This window comes from Staurois parvus, unplaced genomic scaffold (genome assembly GCF_062004578.1).
Source record: "Staurois parvus isolate SC_StPar_1 unplaced genomic scaffold, SC_StPar_1.0 ptg000205l, whole genome shotgun sequence".
NCBI classification, from domain to species: Eukaryota; Metazoa; Chordata; class Amphibia; order Anura; family Ranidae; genus Staurois; species Staurois parvus.
This window is the reverse complement of record NW_028318001.1, coordinates 8,577,724-8,599,849: the sequence shown is the minus strand read 5'-3', so window position 1 is coordinate 8,599,849 and position 22,126 is coordinate 8,577,724. Positions and strand designations below refer to the sequence as shown.

Sequence of the window (22,126 nt, the reverse complement as noted above, 5' to 3'; positions counted from 1 at the left end):
AAGAGGAGGTAAGTTTACTGCCTGTAAGTGCCACTAGTATATGAATGCAGACTGGTGCCATCACATTCTACATGGCAGCCCCAAGCCTGGACACTGAGGGGGAGGAATGAGGAAAGATTCAGAGATCCACCCCATAACAAATGCCAATAGAATTATATGGGGAAGGCTCTCAAGGGTATCAGACAAGGTGCCCAGACAAGTGCAGACAGCCGGATATGACTGAGCGGATATCATACACAGGTAGGTGTCCAGAGATATGGAAAACTGCAACCTTGTAGAACACATAAGTCAAACAAGGCGAATGGACCAAATCCGGGCCCACCAGGCTTGTCATATGGCCATCCCACACAGTTTTACAGCCGGAATGTGGCAGAACCCTATTCTACCACCTCCGGCTCTCACCTCCTGCTGTCCCTTGTAAAGACAGATGCCTTCTGTGTTTAAAAGGCACAGCCTTGCTCAGTGGCTCCACTCCTGGATGTATCAGATACCCAGAATCTGAGAGTGAGAACAATCTTCCTGCAAGGTGAAGCACAGCCAACTACACAGGGTGGTACTACAGCTGGGCCAGGTAGTAGAGATGCAAGAAAGCTTTGGGGGGTGAACCTCTGAACCCTGCGCTCTGTACGTAGCACACTCCTGGACCCTACGCTCTGCAAGCGGAGCACCCCAAACCCTATGCTCTAAGTAATGCACCCCAGAACCCTACACTCTGCACATGATGCACCCCCGAACCCCATGAGCTGCACACAATGCACTCCTGAACGCTACATTCTTAGTAGACCACCCCCGAACCCCACGCTCTGCACGCAACGCGCCCCCAAACCCCACGCTCTGCACGCAACGCGCCCCCAAACCCCACGCTCTGCACGCAACGCGCCCCCAAACCCCACGTGCTGCACGCAACGCGCCCCTGAACCGCAGGCAATGCGACCCCGAATCCCACGCGCTGCACGCAACGCGCCCCCAAACCCCACGCGCTGCACGCAACACGCCCCCAAACCCCACGCGCTGCACGCAACACGCCCCCAAACCCCACGCGCTGCACGCAACGCGCCCCCAAACCCCACGCGCTGCACGCAACGCGCCCCCAAACCCCACGCGCTGCACGTAAAACGCACTCCTGAACCCTTTGGGTAAAATATGTAAATAGAGAAAGCAAGCGCTAAGTTTTAAAAGCAGCTATTGCACTGAGGTAAAAACCAAACTCCTTCAGATAAATATGTAAAAAAGTGCAGCGCTAAAACATATTAAAAAGACAGGAATGCAGCTAAGCAAATATACATGTACAGATCAAGAAATATTAACTCTTGAACTGATGTAAAAGTTAATAAAATCTTTAAAAGGGAAACGCACCGTAGTTATACCTGCGTTTATGTCATAAAATATTAAAAAGTATGCAAACACAGTTCATCAAATTGATCTCCTAATGACGCTGTTATTTCCAATAAGCTTGATATACTCAGATGATTGTGCAAGAAATGGATAAAGTGCGCACTCACCAGATGCGCTTAAAATTAGCGCGTTGTATCATATATAGGTGATCTACCAGGTGTCCCTTCTCAAGGTGGGTCTGAATACAGCCTGGAGTAGCGTTTAGTCTACGGCAAGATGGCACTTGTCAATTACAGCACGATTTTTGAAGCTATAAATAGCTGTATTATAACATCTGGCTGCACATGGAGCACACCCCTTTGGAAAACGAACTTTTGTTCAAAACGTATCAAGAAAGGAGCTCTGCACGCCCAGATGTTACACCGCCGGATCACAGAGGCCCGGCGGCCATCTGTTGGTAGCAGCTGGTCAGTGTTTTGTTGAGCAGTTTTACTGCATTGCTTATTTTATCTCGCACAAACCACAGTGTATGTTTTATCTTTGACCTTTACTACATACTACTATTAAAATATTCTTATTTTGAAATACTCCACTATGGGAATCCCCCTTATTTTGCTCTGCACCGAGCACTTTAATTTCCCAGCTATGCCCTGATGACCATCCCAATGCCTGGAAGAGGGTGACCCACGCATTCCCTAAAAAGGAACCCCGGCTGACTGTCTTTTCCTGTAACCAAAAGGAGAGCCGACTACCTCCAGGCTGTATTCAGACCCACCTTGAGAAGGGACACCTGGTAGATCACCTATATATGATACAACACACTCATTTTAAGCGCATCTGGTGAGTGCGCACTTTATCCATTTCTTGCACAATCATCTGAGTATATCAAGCTTATTGGGAATAACAGCGTCATCAGGAGATCAATTTGATGAACTGTGTTTGCATACTTTTTAATATTTTATGACATAAATACAGGTATAACTACGGTGCGTTTCCCTATAAAAATTTTATAAACTTTTACATCAGTTCAAGAGTTAATATTTCTTGATCCGTACATGTATATTTGCTTAGCTGCATTCCTGTCTTTTTAATATATCTTTTAGCGCTGCACTTTTTTACATATACTCCTGAACCCTACATTCTAAGTAAAGCCCCCCTGAACCCTACGCCCTGCACGCAAGGCACCCCTGAACCCTACCCTCTGCATGCAACGCACCCCTGAACCCTACGCTCTGCACACAACACACCCCTGAACCCTACGCTCTGCACGCAACGCACCCCTGAACACTACGCTCTGCACGCAACGCACCCCTGAACCCTATGCTCTGCACACAACACACCCCTGAACCCTACGCTCTGCACGCAACACACCCCTGAACCCTACGCTCTGCACGCAACACACCCCTGAACCCTACGCTCTGCACGCAACGCACCCCTGAAGCCTTCGCTCTGTACGCAACGCACCCCTGAACCCTACGCTCTGCACGCAACGCACCCCTGAAGCCTTCGCTCTGTACGCAACGCACCCTTGAACCCTTTGAGGGCAACCATACGACCTGCTATAAAATTGACCCCCCCTGTTGTAGAAGGTAAGTACCCCTCCTTCCCCCATGTCCTCTCCTGGTACTAAGAGGCTGAGCCCACACAGAATAGGGATATGGAGCCACCATTGTACACAGTGACAACTGAAGAGACACCACACAGCCCCCCTGTGCCCCTCACCTCCACAGCACCAGCAGGTTGTCCTCTCCTCTCAGGGCTCCATCAGGAAGACGTGCTCACACCTCTTCAACTCCTGGCATGCTCTGCGCTCCAGAGCCCCTGACCGTCTTCATGTGTAAACACTGGGGTCACGTGCCCAGTCAGTACAGCTCCTGGCTCACCACACCGTGCCGCTCTGTGCTACACACACTATCACGGAGCTCCCCGTGCCGAGCCCTAAACTACACTTCCCGCCATGCTTCGCTCTGAGCTCGTCACACAATGCAGGGGGGAGGGGGATATTATTCATATACCATTTCCGCTATGGATGGCGCGCCACGTGATAGCGACCGTTCGTGGTTATAGTCAGTAGAAAGGCGGGACATGCGCGCAGTCCTATGACTGTCTACAGAAAGGCGGGACTTCTATGCAGCCATGTGACTGTACCAAGGAAGGGGGGTGACTGTATCCAACCATGCGGCTGTTTCCAGGAAGGCGGGACTTGTATGCAGTCATGTGACTTCCCAGGAAGGTGGTGAAGTGTATGCCGGGGAATGTAGTTCTATTCTGTAGAGATCCAGGGGACTTGGCTGTGACAGGCTAGGAGTGTGGCAGTGGTGTGGAGAGGTGAGGTGACTGGACTCCCACTATTGACAATGAAGCCATATTACCACGTGGTTCTCTCCCTGACCTGTGTTTTTATTTCCAGGTACTGGGTGCCCCATCTTCACCTACACAGCGTGTCAGGTACTTGCTGTGCTGAGACATGAAGACATGGAGGGTGTGTTGATGATGTCCTTCTATCTCCAGGCTCACACACAGCACATCTACAGGTGTACTACCCTGGGATCTGCTGTGAGAAGAGTGTTGCAGTGTGTGTGCTGCCTGTACTCTGTCATTCCCCCCCAACTGTACCCAGTGATGCCCCCTGGCTGTGTGTGTGCTGGCTGTACTCTGTGATCCCCCCAACTGTACCCAGTGATGCCCCCTGGCTGTGTGTGCGCTGGCTGTACCCAGTGATGCCCTCTGGCTGTGTGTGTACTGGCTGTACTCTGTGATGCCCTCTGGCTGTGTGTGTGCTGGCTGTACTCTGTGATGTCCTCTTGCTGTGTGTGTGCTGGCTGTACCCAGTGATGCCCCCTGGCTGTGTGTGTGCTGGCTGTACTCTGTGATGCCCTCTGGCTGTGTGTGTGCTGGCTGTACCCAGTGATGCCCCCTGGCTGTGTGTGTGCTGGCTGTACTCTGTGATGCCCTCTGGCTGTGTGTGTACTGGCTGTACTCTGTGATGTCCTCTTGCTGTGTGTGTGCTGGCTGTACCCAGTGATGCCCCCTGGCTGTGTGTGTGCTGGCTGTACTCTGTGATGCCCTCTGGCTGTGTGTATGCTGGCTGTACTCTGTGATGCCCTCTGGCTGTGTGTATGCTGCCTGTACTCTGTGATGCCCTCTGGCTGTGTGTGTGCTGGCTGTACCCAGTGATGCCCCCTGGCTGTGTGTGTGCTGGCTGTACTCTGTGATGCCCTCTGGCTGTGTGTATGCTGGCTGTACTCTGTGATGCCCTCTGGCTGTTCGTGTGCTGGCTGTACTCTGTGATGCCCTCTGGCTGTGTGTGTGCTGGCTGTACCCGGTGATGCCCCCTGGCTGTGTGTGTGCTGGCTGTACTCTGTGATGCCCTCTGGCTGTGTGTGTGCTGGCTGTACCCAGTGATGCCCTCTGGCTGTGTGTATGCTGGCTGTACTCTGTGATGCCCTCTGGCTGTGTGTATGCTGGCTGTACTCTGTGATGCCCTCTGGCTGTGTGTGTGCTGGCTGTACCCAGTGATGCCCCCTGGCTGTGTGTGTGCTGGCTGTACTCTGTGATGCCCTCTGGCTGTGTGTATGCTGGCTGTACTCTGTGATGCCCTCTGGCTGTTCGTGTGCTGGCTGTACTCTGTGATGCCCTCTGGCTGTGTGTGTGCTGGCTGTACCCGGTGATGCCCCCTGGCTGTGTGTGTGCTGGCTGTACTCTGTGATGCCCTCTGGCTGTGTGTGTGCTGGCTGTACCCGGTGATGCACCCTGGCTGTGTGTGTGCTGGCTGTACCCGGTGATGCCCTCTGGCTGTGTGTGTGCTGGCTGTACCCTTTGATGCCCTCTGGCTGTACCTGGTGATGCCCTCTGACTGTGTGTGTGCTGGCTGTACCCGGTGGTGCCCTCTGACTGTGTGTGTGCTGGCTGTACCCTATGATGCCTCCTGGCTGTGTGTGTGCTGGCTGTACCCGGTGATGCCCTCTGGCTGTGTGTGTGCTGGCTGTACCCTATGATGCCCCCTGGCTGTGTGTGTGTTAGCTGTACCTGGTGATGCCCTCTGGCTGTACCCTGTGATGCCCCCTGGCTGTGTGTGTGCTGGCTGTACCCGGTGATGCCCCCTGTCTGTACCTGGTGATGCCCTCTGTCTGTACCTTGTCATTCCCCTGGCTGTATGTGTGTTGGCTGTACCTGGTGATGCCCTCTGGCTGTACCCAGTGATGCCAATTCCAATTTTTTATGGTACACTATATTACCAAAAAGGTCTATGGAATGCAAAATTTCACAAAAAAAAAACACACTAAAGTGAATTTTAGGGCAAACAAACGCAATAAATTACCCACACTTTTGATAACCTATAAAAGATGAGGTTGCGCCGAGTAAATAGATACCCAACACGCAAAACATTAAATTTGTGTGCGACTATAAAATGACAACAAACTTCAGTACCCTATCATAAGCCCCTATAGGTTATCAGTTTAGTGTTATGGAGGAGGTCTTGTGCTAGAATTAGTGCTCTCAGTATGGCGTGCGCAGTGATATAGAAACGTGTATCGCAATCAACATTTTCAGGTGTAGGCGCTCGGTGTGCGTTTACGTTTCCATGTGCATACCGGTCTTTATTACAGTGACCGGTCTTTATTACAGGAAGAAGTTTCACTGGATCAATGCCCAGATCTGAAAGAAATACACAAAGTACACTGAGATCCTGTTATGCTGAGCGGTGGAGTTAGAAGGAGAAGGTTGTACAATGGGGATTCGATCTGCTCACAAGAGTGAGTCATAATCCAGGTGACATCCTTGCAAAATCCAATTAAAGGGACACAAGCGCTATTTGACCAAACATTATATATGTGAGGTCAAAAGCTCCAGGTGAGAGCACATCAGGTGTGCTGGTGGAGGTGCACAAATTAGGAGAAAGTGTGCTTATATTTATTGAATATTCATTGATTGGTGGCACTATATTGATTGAAGAAAATATTATTAAGGACTACATGATTCATGGAACTTTTTTCGTTTTAAAGCATTGCTTTATTTTATGTTCACTTTTATTGTTCATTTTATGTCATATTGAACAGATGATATACAGTTATGTGGTAATTTGATGACACATATGGGTCTGGGGCTATCAGTATTTTACGGAGAAAGCTTGGTACATTTTTTTAAAAAATGTTTTTTTTATTTAACCTTTGTGATGATTTGTAGGTGAGAGGTTCTCTGGGCTGTACTGGATGTATTGCAATACACTGCTTCTCAGCTGTGCTAGCAGAGAAGGTGACAGGTGACCCGGAAGTGATGCCACACACTTGGCTCCAGGTCACAGAAAAAAGGTGAGGAGAGCAGATGTTCGTCCGCTCTCTTATCTCCCCACCGGCACCCACCATGGTGCTCTCTGAGGCAATAGTACCAGGGGCTGTGGAAGCAATCTGCCCGACTACTTCCACATGGCAGGCAGTAGTCTGCCTGTCAGTATTATACACAATCCCTATGGCTGCAGCCACCAAATTGTGTATAAAACCACCCACTGTCAGGTCGGTATGATGTACAGACCTGGCATCAAAAGGGTTAAAGTGGCTGTAAACCTCTGATATGAAAAAATGAACAAAGCACATCCTTCTATAATGTGCACTTGCCTCAGTATAAAGCATGAAATTTTATTTCTGTCTGCTGCCTTCCTGCTCTGCTGTGTACATGAGGCATTTCTGACAGCTAGGGATGGGGAACTCCAGCACACTGCCTGTTATTGACTGCATCAGCTATGCATGATTTTCTATGAGTTTGTGTAGGACGGGGTCTTTATTCAGGTCTCAGGTAACAGTCAACACCGGTATGTGCTCTGGAGTGTGTGACATCAGACAATTCCCCTGCCTGCTAGAGCTCACAGAGGCTGTGTAAAATGTGTTCTTTAGGAGGCTGTAGAGAAGAGAGGGATGCAAATCAACAGGTACAAGTTATGTAGGAGGATTTGTTTCATCTTTGTGCATCACCTGAGGCCAGTCACTCACTGAGGCCAGGCTATAACAGTGAAGGATCACATCCCCTTCTACCTCTCTCCTTCATTCACAAATTCCTTGTATTACTTTCCCATAGTGGTGCACCAAAATTAAAATTCTGGTGCTGAAACCGATACCGAAAATTCAGAAGGCATGTGGGCTGAAAACCAAAATGTCTGCATATGTGGGGGTGGGGAGGCTCATGTTTTATTTATTTTTTTTTTTTTACTTCAATGTGTATTTTTATTTATTTCTTTTAACTTATGACTACCACATAGGAGAACAATCGTCCCCTATGTGATAGTATTTGAGTGACAGGTCCTCTTTGTAGGGGGGAGGGGGTGGGGGGCTCAGTGTGTGTAAGGAGGGGGCAGGAGAGGAGCAGTGTATACATTGAGGGAGCAGTGTACAGGCTCCCTTGCTGGCTGTCAATATATGTCAATGCCGGTTTTCAAATGTAGTTACGTTTCCTTTAACAGCGGGGAGAATGACATAGTAAAGAGTCATTACACACACTACTATATATATATATATATATATATATATATATATATATATAAATCTGACAGAAAATCCTATAACAGGCTCCTAAATTTAGAAGCCAGCTAAAAAAGTTAGGAGCCAGGCTTTTTTAGCGTAGCATGGGTTGTCAGCACCTGGGACTTCATGCGATGCGATTTGCCATGCGACAATCATGGCAAAACTGCACCACGTTTTAGGTGCAATTAAAAATAATGGCACCTGAACCTGTGTTTTGGGATTGTAGCAGAATCTCTGCAATTCAACAATGCCCAGGTGCGAATGGAGCTGCCCTGGCTCACACATATGCAATTCTGGATTCACTGCAACTCACAGTTGCGCATAACAGACTAGATATTATGTGTTCCTATTCAGGTAGTTCAGAAAGATGCGATCCACACACATTGTGTTTTGAGTGCTGTTATAAAAAGGGTCCTGTGCGAGTTCGTAGCGGTGGCATGCGGTGTTCACATGGGATTGCTTTTAACAGGCATATGCCCGCCGAAGCCTACGACAGGCATATTCCCGCCAAAGCCTACGGGAGGCGTTTTCACATCACAGCCTACAGGAGGCACTGTGTCCTTGCAGCCGCTACACCCCAATTAAATTGAATGGGACTGCCTGCACGGGGGTGCAGAGAACACCTGTGCACCTCCGTGTGGGTAAGCACGGCTCTCGCACGGGTGTACACTATAGTGACTGAGGCTTTACAGGAAGACCCTGCAAAGAGGCAATATTTCACATGGTTTACTGCTGAGATCTGGGAGAAGACACACAGCTCAAGTAATAATTCACATGACTCTTGTCTTTAGACAATATTTGCTTTCCCCAGAGTTCAGCTGTAAACATTTTGCTGTAGTAGATCTTCTTCCTTACTTTACAAGCTGGAGAAATGTGATTCTTGTGCTTTGTCCCTTTGTGCTATTTTTGTTTGACTGATCCTAACGTGAATCTGAACCAAAATACTTTTTTTGGATAGAGCAGAGAATGACTAAAGTGTATGTCATGCCAATTTTTTTTTTTTGTTCTGGCCACAATGGAAGGATTAAAACCCCTGCTGGATTTCTACTGTTATCTGGTGCTCTGTCAGAGAGATTATTCCTCACTCCTGTCCAGGTTACAACGATTTCAGGGGAACTGTCCAAATTTAACACAAACAGATCTAAATATCTCACTGGGGTTCTGGCCTTCCCCTACTGCACTAAAGAAAACCCATTTTTATTTTTATCTTTCTTGCTGTTGGATAGGAACGCTCCTGGCTCCTCCCTCCTGCTGAGTGCCATCAGAGCAAGCAGCTTGCTATGGGGGCAGCCAAACAGGCTTGCTCCCAAGCTGCTATTCTGCATGTCTATTCACACACAGAGCCTCTGCTCAGCCCTGCCTCCTGTCTCTCCTCATTGGCTCACTAGTTGTGATTGGCAGCAGCAGGAGTCTTTGGGGAGGGAGTGTCCCTGGAGAGCCGAGGCTCTCTTGCACATTACTGGATCACAGTGGGGCTTGGGTAAAATATTAGGGGGGAAGGGGGATGCTGCACACAGAAGGTTTTTTACCTTCATGCATAGAATGCATGAAGGTAAAAAACCTTTCAGCCTTTACAACCATTTATTAAAATAGGTGGTTGTAATAAATACATGCAGAGTGTTTTCTCGCTCTGTCACACAACCCTGAGCTCAGCTTTTGCTGTGTTGGTAGGGAGAAAGAAGTACATGTTCATGTGCAGGTTTTGTAAGAGCCAGAGGGCTTGTTTGGCCCCTTTTTCATATGGACGTTCTAATCCGGTCTGCCAATCGGAAACCTCTGTGCTTCTCTATGGAGCGCTTGGTGTAAATTGATGTGTCCGTTTACACCCGCCGACATACAATTCGATCCGATCCTTCAAAATGTCTGCTCCCCTTCCATCCATCGGATCGGATGGCACTCAGATGGAAATGGACCGCCCAGAGAGGACAGTGGGCTGTGTCCGTGTCCACTACGTATAAGTGGAGCGGATACAGACTTGTCATCTGCTTGCTCAGCAGGAATGAGCAGACACGTCCCCAGCTGAGCAAGGAGACCCACTGATGGGTCCGCCCCATGTGAAAGGGGTCCCACTGTGAAGCTGGGAACACGTGCACTCAATGTCCAGTGCCTCCAATTTCATAAGCAGGACTGATAAAGGGAGATGGGGGGCAGGGTGGACCACCTACCTTGGAATTATTTAAACATGCTTGGGAGAGGCTATGCATGGCCTACAGGTATATTGAAAAGAGCTTCCTTTCCCAACAAGTAATCAAAAAGCCAATGTGTTTTGGGGACTGATCCTACCCCTAACCCCCCCCCGCTTTGATCAGGTCTTGAGTAGAGAGTTTTCTGCTTGAGAACAATAGAAACATGATTTTAAAAGCTTGAGATTCGTATCTGTCAATGTGACAGGATCACATGCTGTCTCTATCATTTTGCAATTGATATCCAGTACAAATCTGTATTTACTACCAGCACACAAGCCCTGATAAAGGGGAAGTTTTGCCCTCTGAAAGACACATTCACTTTTTGATTGCTTGTTCTTACTAAACTAAATAAAGCTTTGTGGTGCTTTCATCCCTCTAGTGCTCTACTGGTGTTGGTTCTAGACTTATGCACAGTGTACAATTTAGCAGTTTCAACCTCTCTGCCTCCATCCTTGATGTGCATGTAGTGGCTAAGATGTTTGGTCATGTTAATAGTAAATTCTGCCTAGTTCAGTGAGTTAGGAGTAGGCAGCAGAGCACATCTGGAATAGCAGGGCTAGAAGTATTAATCCAGCCTACGCACCTCTACTCCAGGTTCCCTCATCAGTCTGTGCCTGGCTTTTAGTGCAGTGCCCGTTACTTTGTTTTATCTCGTTTGATTTCATTGGAGGGAGATTGGTATCAGAATTTTAAGTGGACTCTTGTATGTTGTAATGTTCCTTACTCAAAACTGCATTATTCATTTTGGGTGAAAGTTTGAGTTTCATGTTTTTTGAGAAAAAAACTGGTTTTATTTTGACTTATTTGTTTTTAGTTCTAAAACTAACTAAGATTTTCTGTTTTAGACTAGATATGTCTTTCCCTGGTTTGTGATGTCACCTCTACCAAAGATGTTAGCCCAAAGCTGCAGTGCTGTGTCATGGGTACTGAAAATGGCCTAGCAGTGTATGGGGTTTCAGACTGGGCACACATGAGCCCCTCAAGTGCACTTTGGTAAGCATTACCCTAATATTTATCTACAGCTACAAATCACTAGATTATCATTATTCAAATTATAGGCAGTAATGTTTTATATCCATTTTTTAATATGCACTAAATTCACAATTGTTTTACAAATAAACATTTTAGCACAGTGGCTAATTGGTTAGCACTTCTGCTTGGCAGTACTAGGATTGTTGGTAGGAATCCCAACCACGGCACCACCTACCTGGAGTTTGCATGTTCTCACTATGCCTGTGTGGGTTTCCTGTAGGTACTCCGGTTTCCTCCCGCACTCCAAAGACATGCTGGTAGGTTAATTGGATCCTGTCTAAATTGGCACTAGTATTTGTATCTATGAATGTTAGGGACCTTAGATTGTACGCCCGTTGAGGGTTAGGGACTGATGTGAATGAACACTATATATGTAAAACGTTGCGTAAATTGACAGAGCTATATAAGTAAATGTAATAAATAAATAAAATACATGACAAATGATTCCCAGATCCCTATGGGTTAGCCAAAGAGACAGTGTAAGCACAGTTACTTCCCCTTCAGGTCCGTTGTTTCTCATTAAAATTGCAGATAGAACTGTCTGGTATGGGATGAACACTCATCTGGCTCATTTACTTGTGGGTAAATGTCACTTTGAGCTATTGATCCCTGTAAATAACTAGCTTTTTACAAAAAGTAAGAAAGAGCAGGAAAATGTAAAAAGGATCTGAGAGCTTCACCTTCTGGTTGCTAAAATGGTTTGTGCTGACAAATGCAAATTTTGATGGTCTGTAAATTGAAAGCAGAAATAATGTCGGTTTTAGCAAAATTGCTAGCAGGTAGTTTTATTATGGCAAAAGACACATTGTATGTGTCTTCTGCCATAAAAGTTCTCTTCCTTCCTGTTAGTATTTTTCTTGTTATTGTACACTGTGCCACACATGCACAGCTCAGTGCAATATCTTCATGTAACATCATGAAATGATGAAGCATCAGTGAATCTAAAAAAAAAACAAACAAAAATAAATAAACCATGTTCAATATGCCAGATGTGAAGTCTTTCTTAAATCAAAGTCCACATATACTCAGAGGAAAAAGATCTCCCACCATCCAGCAGATGCTTGTAGTGTAACGAAACACCAAGTGCCACCACCTTAACCAGTTTCACACTCACCAGATCATAAACTGTAACAGGTACAGCAGACACGGCATGTTTCTCAGGCATAATTCCTCCCCAGGTGTGTGAACTTCCACTCTGGAATCATTCCACTTAGACAGCAGCAAAAGGCAACTCCCACTAGAACCAATCTCACCAATGAGCCAACAGAAAACCAATGATAGCGTAGTAGTGTAAATAAAGATTTATTGTCATTCAGTTTAAACAATGACAGCTAAAAACCAGTAAAAACTCACTTAGAGAGCCGCTGACAATCCAAAATCGCACAGCAGCGTGACATCAGCACTGAGACTCTGGGCGGTGGGAAATGCATACACCTGGGGAGGATTTGTGCCTGAGAAACATGCTGTGTCTGCTGTACTTATTACAGCTTAAGGTCTGCTGAATGTGCATTTGATTAAGTTGGTGGCACTCAGTGTTTTCATTACAGTACAAGGATCTACATGATGGTGGAAGATCTTTTTTTATCTGAATATATATGGACTTTGATGTAAGAGAGGCTTCATGTGGCACTTTGAACACTGTTTATTTTTGTATGTTTTCGTTATATTCACTAGCACTGCATCATTTCACGATATTGTACATTTTTAGGTTTGGGTATATCAAACTTTGCCAGAAGCCAAACATCTTATCACATCGCAAATTCATTACAATATGTTTATTATAACATTTTCGCACGGGTGGCATGACAAAGTAACGCCTGTGCGCATGCAAAGGTATGTCATCCCTGGCTAACAGGCGCCTGAAAACCTTAGACCTGGAAAAGGATTGGCAGTAGATGTTGATGGCAGGGATGAAAGAACGAGGGGGCACCTTCGACATCACAGCATGGAGGAAGGCATCTTGGGAGGTAAGAGTGCCATAATGTGCAAATATGCTGTGCATACTTGCATATTATATCAAGACCTTTGGGGGCAACAAACATATTCACTTGTCCTTTATGTCATACTATGATCATGCCTGCTGTTGTAAGTGCTCTCAGGATGGCACATTAGAACTACAGGAAAACTATATAGTTTAGTATGGTTAAGAATTTTTCTTTCTTTTACTGTCATTCACATTGTTTTAGCAACTGTTGTTTATTGAGCAGCTGTCTATTTACAAGTAGAACCATGTGAATTCTTAACAGCTGTCATGCTCTTAGCTCATACCACCATGTGTGCAAACATGTTTTCTTTTAGGTATTAATGTAATTGTATTATTAATTTATATTGTAAGTTCAGGACCTCAGTCTAATGCCAAGTACAGTTGGTATGGGTGCTGACTATATGATCGATTCCAAATCCCCTGCACATTTCACGCACAAATGGCACCACACACTGTTATCCTTGTGCCTATAGATTTACCTCAGGTGACAGTGCTAACCCCATCAGTTATGTCTTACAATAATAAAACAGTATCACCATACAGGTTATCGTGAAAAGGAACTAAATCATTCAAAAAGCCCTCCAAACGAATCAATGTGTAGCACAGTAAAGCCTTCTTACAACAGAAAATATTCATACGTCTTATTCCATCCAAAAAGTAAGAAAATTATTCCTCATTTTCATGGCCATGGAGGGAGGAGGGGTGTGTTGTTCAACTTCACAGCTGGTCTCAGACAGCGTGTAAGAAGAAAGGACAAGGTACTACATGTAGGATGGCCCCCGAGGAACAGAACACATTCTTAATAATTAAAGTGAGATTTCTTTTAATCATCGTTTATTCATATGGCACTGAACAAATTTATAAACGGTTAAAAACGTTTGTTTAAAAATAACTTTACATAAAGTATAAATAAATTCAACTGGCTGTTTTGTCAGGTTTCAGATTTCCTAGGTTATGCACTTGAGGGCATTAGCAGTCCACATTTATTGTTTAAAAGTAATTGAATTCAAACTCTGAATCTATTTTAGTTTGTATTTGGTTGTAATCTAATCTTTTACACTTTGGTTTTTGCCATAGGATGGAAGGTACAAACCTATAAGGGATCTTGTGCTTGAGGCTGTACACTGAAGATGACAGCTGAAAATGAGACATGCATTGCAGGCCCTTCTCTTACCTACCTGACCTGCCTTGTGCAGTTGCTTCTGGATTGGTTGGGACTTGAGAATTTGGAAGATTACCTGAACTACTTAGAATACCTCATGTGGGTCTTCACACCACTGATAATAGTATTCATACTGCCCTTCCTCATTGTCATTTTTCTCTACCTCTCCATCCTCTTCCTCCACGTATACAAGCGCAAAAATGAACTGAAAGAAGCTTATTCCAACAATATATGGGATGGCGCTCGGAAAACATTGGCGACACTGTGGGATGGGCATGCTACAATATGGCATGGTAAAAATTGTTAGAAGTGCTATTTCTGTTACCCCCTGGGGCCCTTCTACAGGCTCCTTTGTGTATCAGCACAATCCTTTTATTTTGTTGGGCTTTGAACCACAGTCAGGTTTCACACACAGTGCTGTTGTATGAGAAAACTGATATTGTGGCTTATTCCTTGAGATGTATAGTAAAATTTGAATGTACAGCTTTAGACAACAGTGTACAGGGTGTGTCAGATCATCCTGCATGGCAGACAGAAGGCTTGGAAGCAGTGTATGTAATAGATATATATACACCATATTGCCAAAAGTATTGGGATGTCTCCTTTTACGCGCACATGAACTTTAATGGCATCCCAGTCTCAATTCATAGGGTTCAATATTGAGTTGGCCCACCCTTTGCAGCTATACCAGCTTCAACTCTTCTTGGAAGGCTGTCCACAAGGTTTAGGAGTGTGTCTATGGGAATGTTTGACCATTCTTCCAGAAGCGCATTTGTGAGGTCAGGCACTGATGTCGGACGAGAAGGCCTGGCTTGCAGTCGCTACTCCAATTCATCCCAACAGTGTTCTGTCGAGTTGAGGTCAGGACTCTGTGCAGGCCAGTCAAGTTCCTCCAACCCAAACTCGCTCATCCATGTCACTATGGACCTTGCTTTGTGCACTGGTGTGCAGTCATGTTGGAACAGAAAGGGCCATCCCCAAACTGTTCCCACAAAGTAGGGAGCATGAACTTGTCCAAAATGTCTTGGTATGCCGATGCCTTAAGAGTTCTCTTTACTGGGACTAAAGGGCCAAGCCCAACCCCTGAAGAACAACCCCACACCTTAATTCCCTCCTCCACCAAACTTTACACTTGGCACAATGCAGTCAAGCAAGTATCGTTCTGGCAACCGCCAAACTCAGACACGTCCATCGGATTGCCAGATAAGAGAAGTGTGATTCGTTACTCCAGAGAACACGTCTCCATTGCTGTAGAGGCCAGTGGCGGAGTGCTTTATTCCACTGCATCCGACGCTTTGTATTGCACTTGTTGATGTAAGGCTTGGATGCAGCTGCTCGACCATGGAAACCTATTCCATGAAGCGTTCTACGCACTGTTGTTGTGCTAATCTGAAAGCCACATGCAGTTTGGAGGTCTTTAGCTATTGACGCTGCTCTCTGTTGGCGACTTCTACGCTCTGTGCGCTTCAGCATGTGCTGACCCCGCTTTGTCATTTTACATAGCCTATCACTTTGTGGCTGAGTTGATGTTTTTCCCAGTTGCTTCCACTTTGTTATAATACCACTAACAGTTGACCGTGGAATATTTAGTAGCAATATTTAGTAGCAAGGGAATGTCACAGATGGACTTATTGCACAGGTGGCAGCCTATCACAGTACCATGCTTGAATTCACTGAGCTCCTGAGAGCAACCCATTCTTTCACAAATGTTTGTAGAAGCAGTCTGCATGCCTAGGTGCTTGATTTTATACACCTGTTGCCATGGAGGTGATTAGAACACCTGAAGCACATGATTTGGAGGAGTCCCAATACTTTTGGCAATATAGTGTGTGTGTTTTGTATAATATATATTCACACATTGTGTAGGACTCAGAAATTCAGTTTTTTTTTCCTGCATTGTTTCCTCTATCTTGTTAAGAAAACAGTATAGCTCTTGAAGTAGTCCTGTATTGTCAATCACAGCACCCAGAAAAGATAGAAGAATCTTGGTTTTCTATAAAGAAAAAAAAAATGAGACAAAAACTGCAAGTTACAGAACTCATACAGTCAGAAAAATACCTTGGCACATGTATGTAAGGCCATCTTTCCCTCGGCCATACTGATGACAAGTATAAAGATTCATAGAGGAGAGTTTAAACTATTGAAAACATGATATACGGCCTAATATAAACAAAACCAAAGTTTTGTTAACGTTTTTCTTGAGTGAACCCATCTTCTTCAGGACAAAGTTAAATATGGTTTTTACAGATCATCATGGTATAATGTCCATTCATTTTGTTTTTTCCAGAGGCTGCGATTGATAATGCATGACAACATCAGTTGTACTGTTTTCTGAATATATCATTAAGAGGTGATCCACACAGCACATGAGAGTCTGATGATTCCCTGCTTTTCCAATTTTGGATTTTTTTTCCTTGTATCTGACCGCACTGTTAACCAGAAGGTAGCTTCAGATTCTGTGTGGTGACAATTTCATGTTTTCCAGCACAAAGTTTTGGTTAGTTAGTTTGGTTACTTATTACCCTTTTTCTGTTATTTTAGCCCAAAAAGTCAAAATAAGAATGCATAAAACTAATTTTCAGTTTAGGATTTTATAGAAATGGATCTGAACTAAAATTAAATTTTCCGTCCACCAATGGATTTTTGTTAGTATATCTACCAAAGTTAAAAAAAAATTCCAGTGCAGAGAACTATTGAGATTACATGCTAAAAACTCTCAGTGGAAGCTGGAAAACCTGATATTCCTAGGAATCTACAATGTTTGCCTTTAAACTTGCAGCTGCATCTACTGCAAGCTAGATAAAATAATTGCTCAGAACAACTTGAATGGTGTCAGTTAGGTCAGTCATCCGTCCAATATTGAAGACAGGTGTTTGAGAATGGCTGCCTGCTTTACAGTTATCAGTTTGGCAAGTGAATAGTGTAGATTGGTCATTCTTATCCAGGGCTCCTCCATAAGTTGATAGGAATTCCTTGAGCTGTGACTGAATGACCTCTCATCTGACTGCTTGCATAGTTCTGTGGCCATATGCCACCTGTCAGAACCAGTGGCATGGCACCAATGATCTTTTTAGCTATCTGTAAAACTAGCATTCTGACCACCACTATATTAGGGGCTGTCTTCTCACTGATTACTGATATATATGGTTATTTTCCCAATAAATCTGTTTTGGAAGGGATTCCTTGAAACCCTAAAATTATTTAAACAGAGTTAAAAGGTTGAGACAGGCTGGTGGGGATGAAGACATATAAAAGTAGCATTTGTTTATAGATATAAAAAAACATTATATACACTTTTATTTTTTTTACTTTTTTTTTTCTATAAGTGATTGCATAGCCTCTGTTCTCAGCTGCATAAGAGCTGGGGAGGAGAAACAGCAGCATGCCGATCTTTCCAGTGAATGGCTGTGCAGGGAGGGGGGTTGTCAGGACAAGATTGATTAGTGGAGCAGAGCAGGCTGAATTCCCAGCATAGCTAGAGAACTGACCACGGTGTGTTCTCCTGCTTATTGTGTTCAGTTTTTAATAGGAAATCAGAGGGACTGGCAGGAACACCTGGGATTTCACACAAGTGAGGCAATACAATGAGAACAGAATATGGTCTCATACAAGTACATGGTACAGCAGGCACAAATCAGGAATACAAAATGTTGGGTTTAAAGGATAAGTTCACCTTTACAAAAAAAAATGCACATATTTTTGCAGGTAAAAAAATGTGCATTTATTATTTTTTGCTTGGGGAGCCTCTAAAGCATTGCACCAGCGATCAGCAGTTAACATGAAGAGTACTTAAGAAATTGAATTTGCCTTTAGTAAATAAACCCCATTATTTTATGTTAGCAGTACCTCCCAACTTTAAGAAACATGCAGGCATGTTACAACAGTTAATTCACTGGTTAAACATTCTGCATTCACAGATAAAAAATGGGGAACATCAAAGCAGATTTACAGAACATTTTTTGTTGTGTGGCACAGTGTAGATAAAGGGATTGCATTGATAGAGTACCTAAATTGTTTTTGTTTTTTCTTGGATGCTGTATCCGAAAGGTAAAGCCCAGTAGTTGTGACAAGGTCTTTATTCAATTTCTCCAGTACCTTTCATGTTAACTGCAGAAACAAACCCTATTTTATTCTGTCTCTGCGTGGTTTAAATACATAAATCTATAGTACGTATATTTATAATGCATTTGTAAAGCTGCATGGTATGTTAATACTGTAAAGCCTGTATTGTATTCTCTTTCTGCACAGGTTATGAAATATATGGTTTGGAAAAGATCCCTGATAGCGGCCCTGCATTAATTGTGTACTATCATGGCGCTCTTCCCGTGGACTACTATTACTTTGTAGCAAAGGTCATTCTTCTGAAAGGAAGAACATGTCACTCAGTTGGGGACCACTTTCTTTTCAAAATACCAGGTAAATAATCACATGCTGCATCTGAGCATGATCCACTAAATAACTGCCTTTTAGTAACTCCAAGAACCAAATTACCTGTTCATTGTGTAACTTTAAAGCAAACTTTTGACAAATAAAAACAGCAGCTGGTAGCATACAGAAGAAGTGGCCAGCTTGCACATTCTACTGCAGAAGTATCGCCAGCCATTTCTTTATTTCCTGCTAGTGGATACTCGGTCTACCTTATTGCCTCTATCCCATAATACAATGGTCTTGGCATCTTGGAATAAACAAAGTAAAGCAGTTTTCTTTAAAGGAGAACTCAAATATAAGTCCAGGGTCCCTTTTTGTGCTGAATTGCCTTGTGATATTTTTAATCAACTGGTAATACCTTAAAACCTTGATTTTCTTCAATATCTCAGTCCTGCTACTGTAATAGTACACTTTTATTTTTTTTTCTTTGGAGGATCAACAACGTCCAAGATAACTCACATAACATATAAAAGTTATTCAGCGCTTTGTGTACTGAGATTTTTCTTAATTTTGTTTATATACTTTGCTCTTCTTTTATCTTTCAGAGGGTAATCCTGGTCACTAGAGACCATAGGGCATTTAGTAGAAATCAGCCAAAGACTGCAAATATGCACAATCAGACATTTTGTCCAACCTGCCACTTGGACAGATGGCTGGTCTGGCTTATTCTTTAGTCAGACAGTACCTCTGAAGGGACCTACTTGTACCTCTTAGGGGAACTCTGAAATTACTGAAGCACCTGTGGATGTTTGTGTATACCTCATTGATTCAATCCACTCTTCATCTTTGGGCCATACATTATACAATTTTCTTGTACAATTTTCCTTTTTAGATTTACCAAAACCATATAATATGAGGTCAAACCTAAACCCTTTCATCTTGTATGCAATTAGGCAGGCCCTTGTACTACATAGTTGAAGGTAAATCTAAAAGAAATTGAGTAAGAAAATTGTATAATGTATGGCCAGCTTAGCTCCTTCTTCATTCGTATCAGTTTGCCTAAAAACATGTTCCAGCTGGACACAAAACACCAATTCCTTTATCAATTTTTTTTTTGCAACACAGTGTCATTTAAAGCTGAACTCAAAACAACTGCTAAATATACCATTAAAATACACATCTGTTTTACGTGCCAAAAGAGTCGTATTTCGGTCATCGGATTTACACAGCCCTGCCAGGCAGCAGTCTGTTTTTGTCTTTTGTCTACTGCAGTTAAGCAATACCCATGGTGACCTCCCTCTCCCAGCCTGTAATTGGTCAGTAAGGCCTCATATACACATGAGCTCACCTAGTCGTTAAACTCTCCTGCCAGCAGAAAAACGCTAAACACAGCAAAAACACATGTAAACATGGTACCGCGTTTAGCACTTGCACACTTATTTTTTTGATTGGCCAGAGTATTTTCCATTGACATGGATAAATGCTAAACGAGGCTAGAGTTTAGACCCGTTTACATGCGCTTTTGCTGCGTTTGGCTTTTTTTGGCCAAAACGTTCCTCTTCTGAATGCAATTATTCTGCATTCACAAAAGGAACGTTTAACTGCCCCTAAACTCTGGTAAAAGCCTATGTGTACATGGACACATTGGCCTTTTCTGAGTTGAGTTCAGGGGCTTTGGCAAAAAAAAAAATGCCAGTGTACATGAGGCCTAAAGGAGCATCAGCAGACTCATGAGGTCATCCCCTTGTTCTCTCTATCAGCATGGTCCTCGTCAACATATGTGCATTCACTTGATTAACCCCATGTGCTGTCCCTTACTCTCCCAATCTGAGTGCAGCTTTATAGGAAATTACAAGGAGTTGAAATCAGGTCATATATTCAGGTATTCTTTATTTCATATCTGCTGGCATTTAAAGTGGTTCTAAAGGTAAAAGGTTTTTTTTTTTTTTTTGTTTTTTTATTTTACCTTTGTGCACTCCCAACATTAAGGGAAAAAAGTTTTACCATTTTCATCGATTTCCCCCCCCCCCAAATACTTACCTGAGTCCTGTATCAATCCAGCGCTGTGCTCAATGGATGCACTGGCCCCATGTTAAGCGCTTACTTTGAGAACCGATATAGAAGTGGAGGAGCCAAGATCACTGACAGGGGACCCCAGAAGAGGAGGTTCGGGGCTGTTCTGTGCATTACCATAACACAGTGCAGGTGAGTATAACTTGTTTATTACTTAAAAAAACATTTTAAATATATCTTCGCAAAAGCTTTCACTTTCAATAACTTTGTTTATAATTTCAGATGTCATTATTTTCAAAAAATATTACTAGGGTTGAGCTCGGGGGAGTTTGGATACTAGTCTATGACATCAGGAAGCTTTCACTGTGGACTTCCAATCATATGTGACTGAAGCATTCCCCGCCCTGCATTTGTACATATACAAGGGGTGTGTATATGCAGGGCAGGGAGTGCCTCAGTCACTTATGATTGGCAGTCCACATTGACATCTTCCTGATAAGATTGTTCAGGTGGGTTCAGCCTAGTATCTGATCATTCCTGAGTTCATCCCAAGTTATTTCATATTATTTGATCTAAAAGACATGATCCCAACATAGTACATATGCCATCTCTGCTATTTCATTCAGGTTTTAAACCACTCCTTGACGTATTTAGTGTAATTCATGGACCAAAGCAAGAATGTGTGAAAGCACTCAGGAATGGCCACCTACTGGCTATTTCCCCAGGAGGAGTACGGGAGGCCTTGTTTAGTGATGAAACCTACACCATCATGTGGGGGAATCGTATAGGATTTGCACAGGTTGCAATTGATGCTAAAGTGGTGAGTTTAAATATGAATGCAGTCCTCCTTATATTGCATGGATCATTTAAATGTATCCCATACTTAATGTTTCATTAACTTGTGGCATATATTGTATGTAAAAGTAGCCAGCCATCCTTATATTAGCTCATGATTAATTAACAACCAACCACCCCCACTCTTAATAGTATAAATCTAGAGCACCTTTATGGGGAAGCACTTTGTTCGGGGGGAACGTTGCTGGGGCTCTTTCCTTTGATTCTTTCTAGAAATGATTCTTTATACACGTGATTACTGTCTCCCACCTCCTCTCACTCCTACCACCTAACAATTGCCTGTAGAAACCTTCGCCACCTCAACCCTTCTATTCTCTACTCTACTACTGACCACCTCTATGACAAAATATCATCCCTGTCCTACCCGGATCTAGCCACTTTTGTCTAAAACAGTTCACCGTCATCCTCCCTAGACCAGCTCAACCCCCTCACTACTTACACAGTCAGGCCCTGACCCCTACAACCTTGACAAACATGACACCAGAGGTCTCAAAAAACATGCTCTTGAGCATCTGTGGCGTAAGTCTCAACCAATATAAATCTGCCCTCCAGAAATACTATTCCTGCCTCCACCATGCCAAGCAGACCTATTTCATTACTCCCATTAACACCTCATCCAATCCCCATCAACTCTTTTCTCCCTTCAACTCTCTTCTTCATCCACTAGTCACCCCTA

The 22,126-nt window shown here is 43.9% G+C and overlaps 1 protein-coding gene across 7 annotated transcripts in view; it reads left to right on the top strand.

Moving 5' to 3' along the window:
• Positions 1–3,524: 3,524 nt before the first annotated feature.
• TMEM68 (transmembrane protein 68) overlaps positions 3,525–22,126 on the top strand; it is a 34,618-nt gene continuing 16,016 nt past the window's right edge. Inside the window, exons 1-7 of one of the 7 annotated variants that reach the window (XM_089678450.1) lie at positions 3,545–3,663; positions 3,746–3,783; positions 5,965–6,092; positions 10,882–11,029; positions 14,130–14,507; positions 18,463–18,630; positions 21,222–21,415. In XM_089678450.1, coding sequence (XP_089534576.1) covers positions 14,183–14,507; positions 18,463–18,630; positions 21,222–21,415 — 687 coding nt within the window. In that variant the 5' untranslated portion in view covers positions 3,545–3,663; positions 3,746–3,783; positions 5,965–6,092; positions 10,882–11,029; positions 14,130–14,182. Of the gene's footprint in view, positions 3,664–3,745; positions 3,870–5,964; positions 6,190–10,881; positions 11,030–14,129; positions 14,508–18,462; positions 18,631–21,221; positions 21,416–22,126 lie in introns of all 7 variants that reach the window. The other 6 variants (XM_089678449.1, XM_089678452.1, XM_089678451.1 and 3 more) reach the window with 6 other exon arrangements.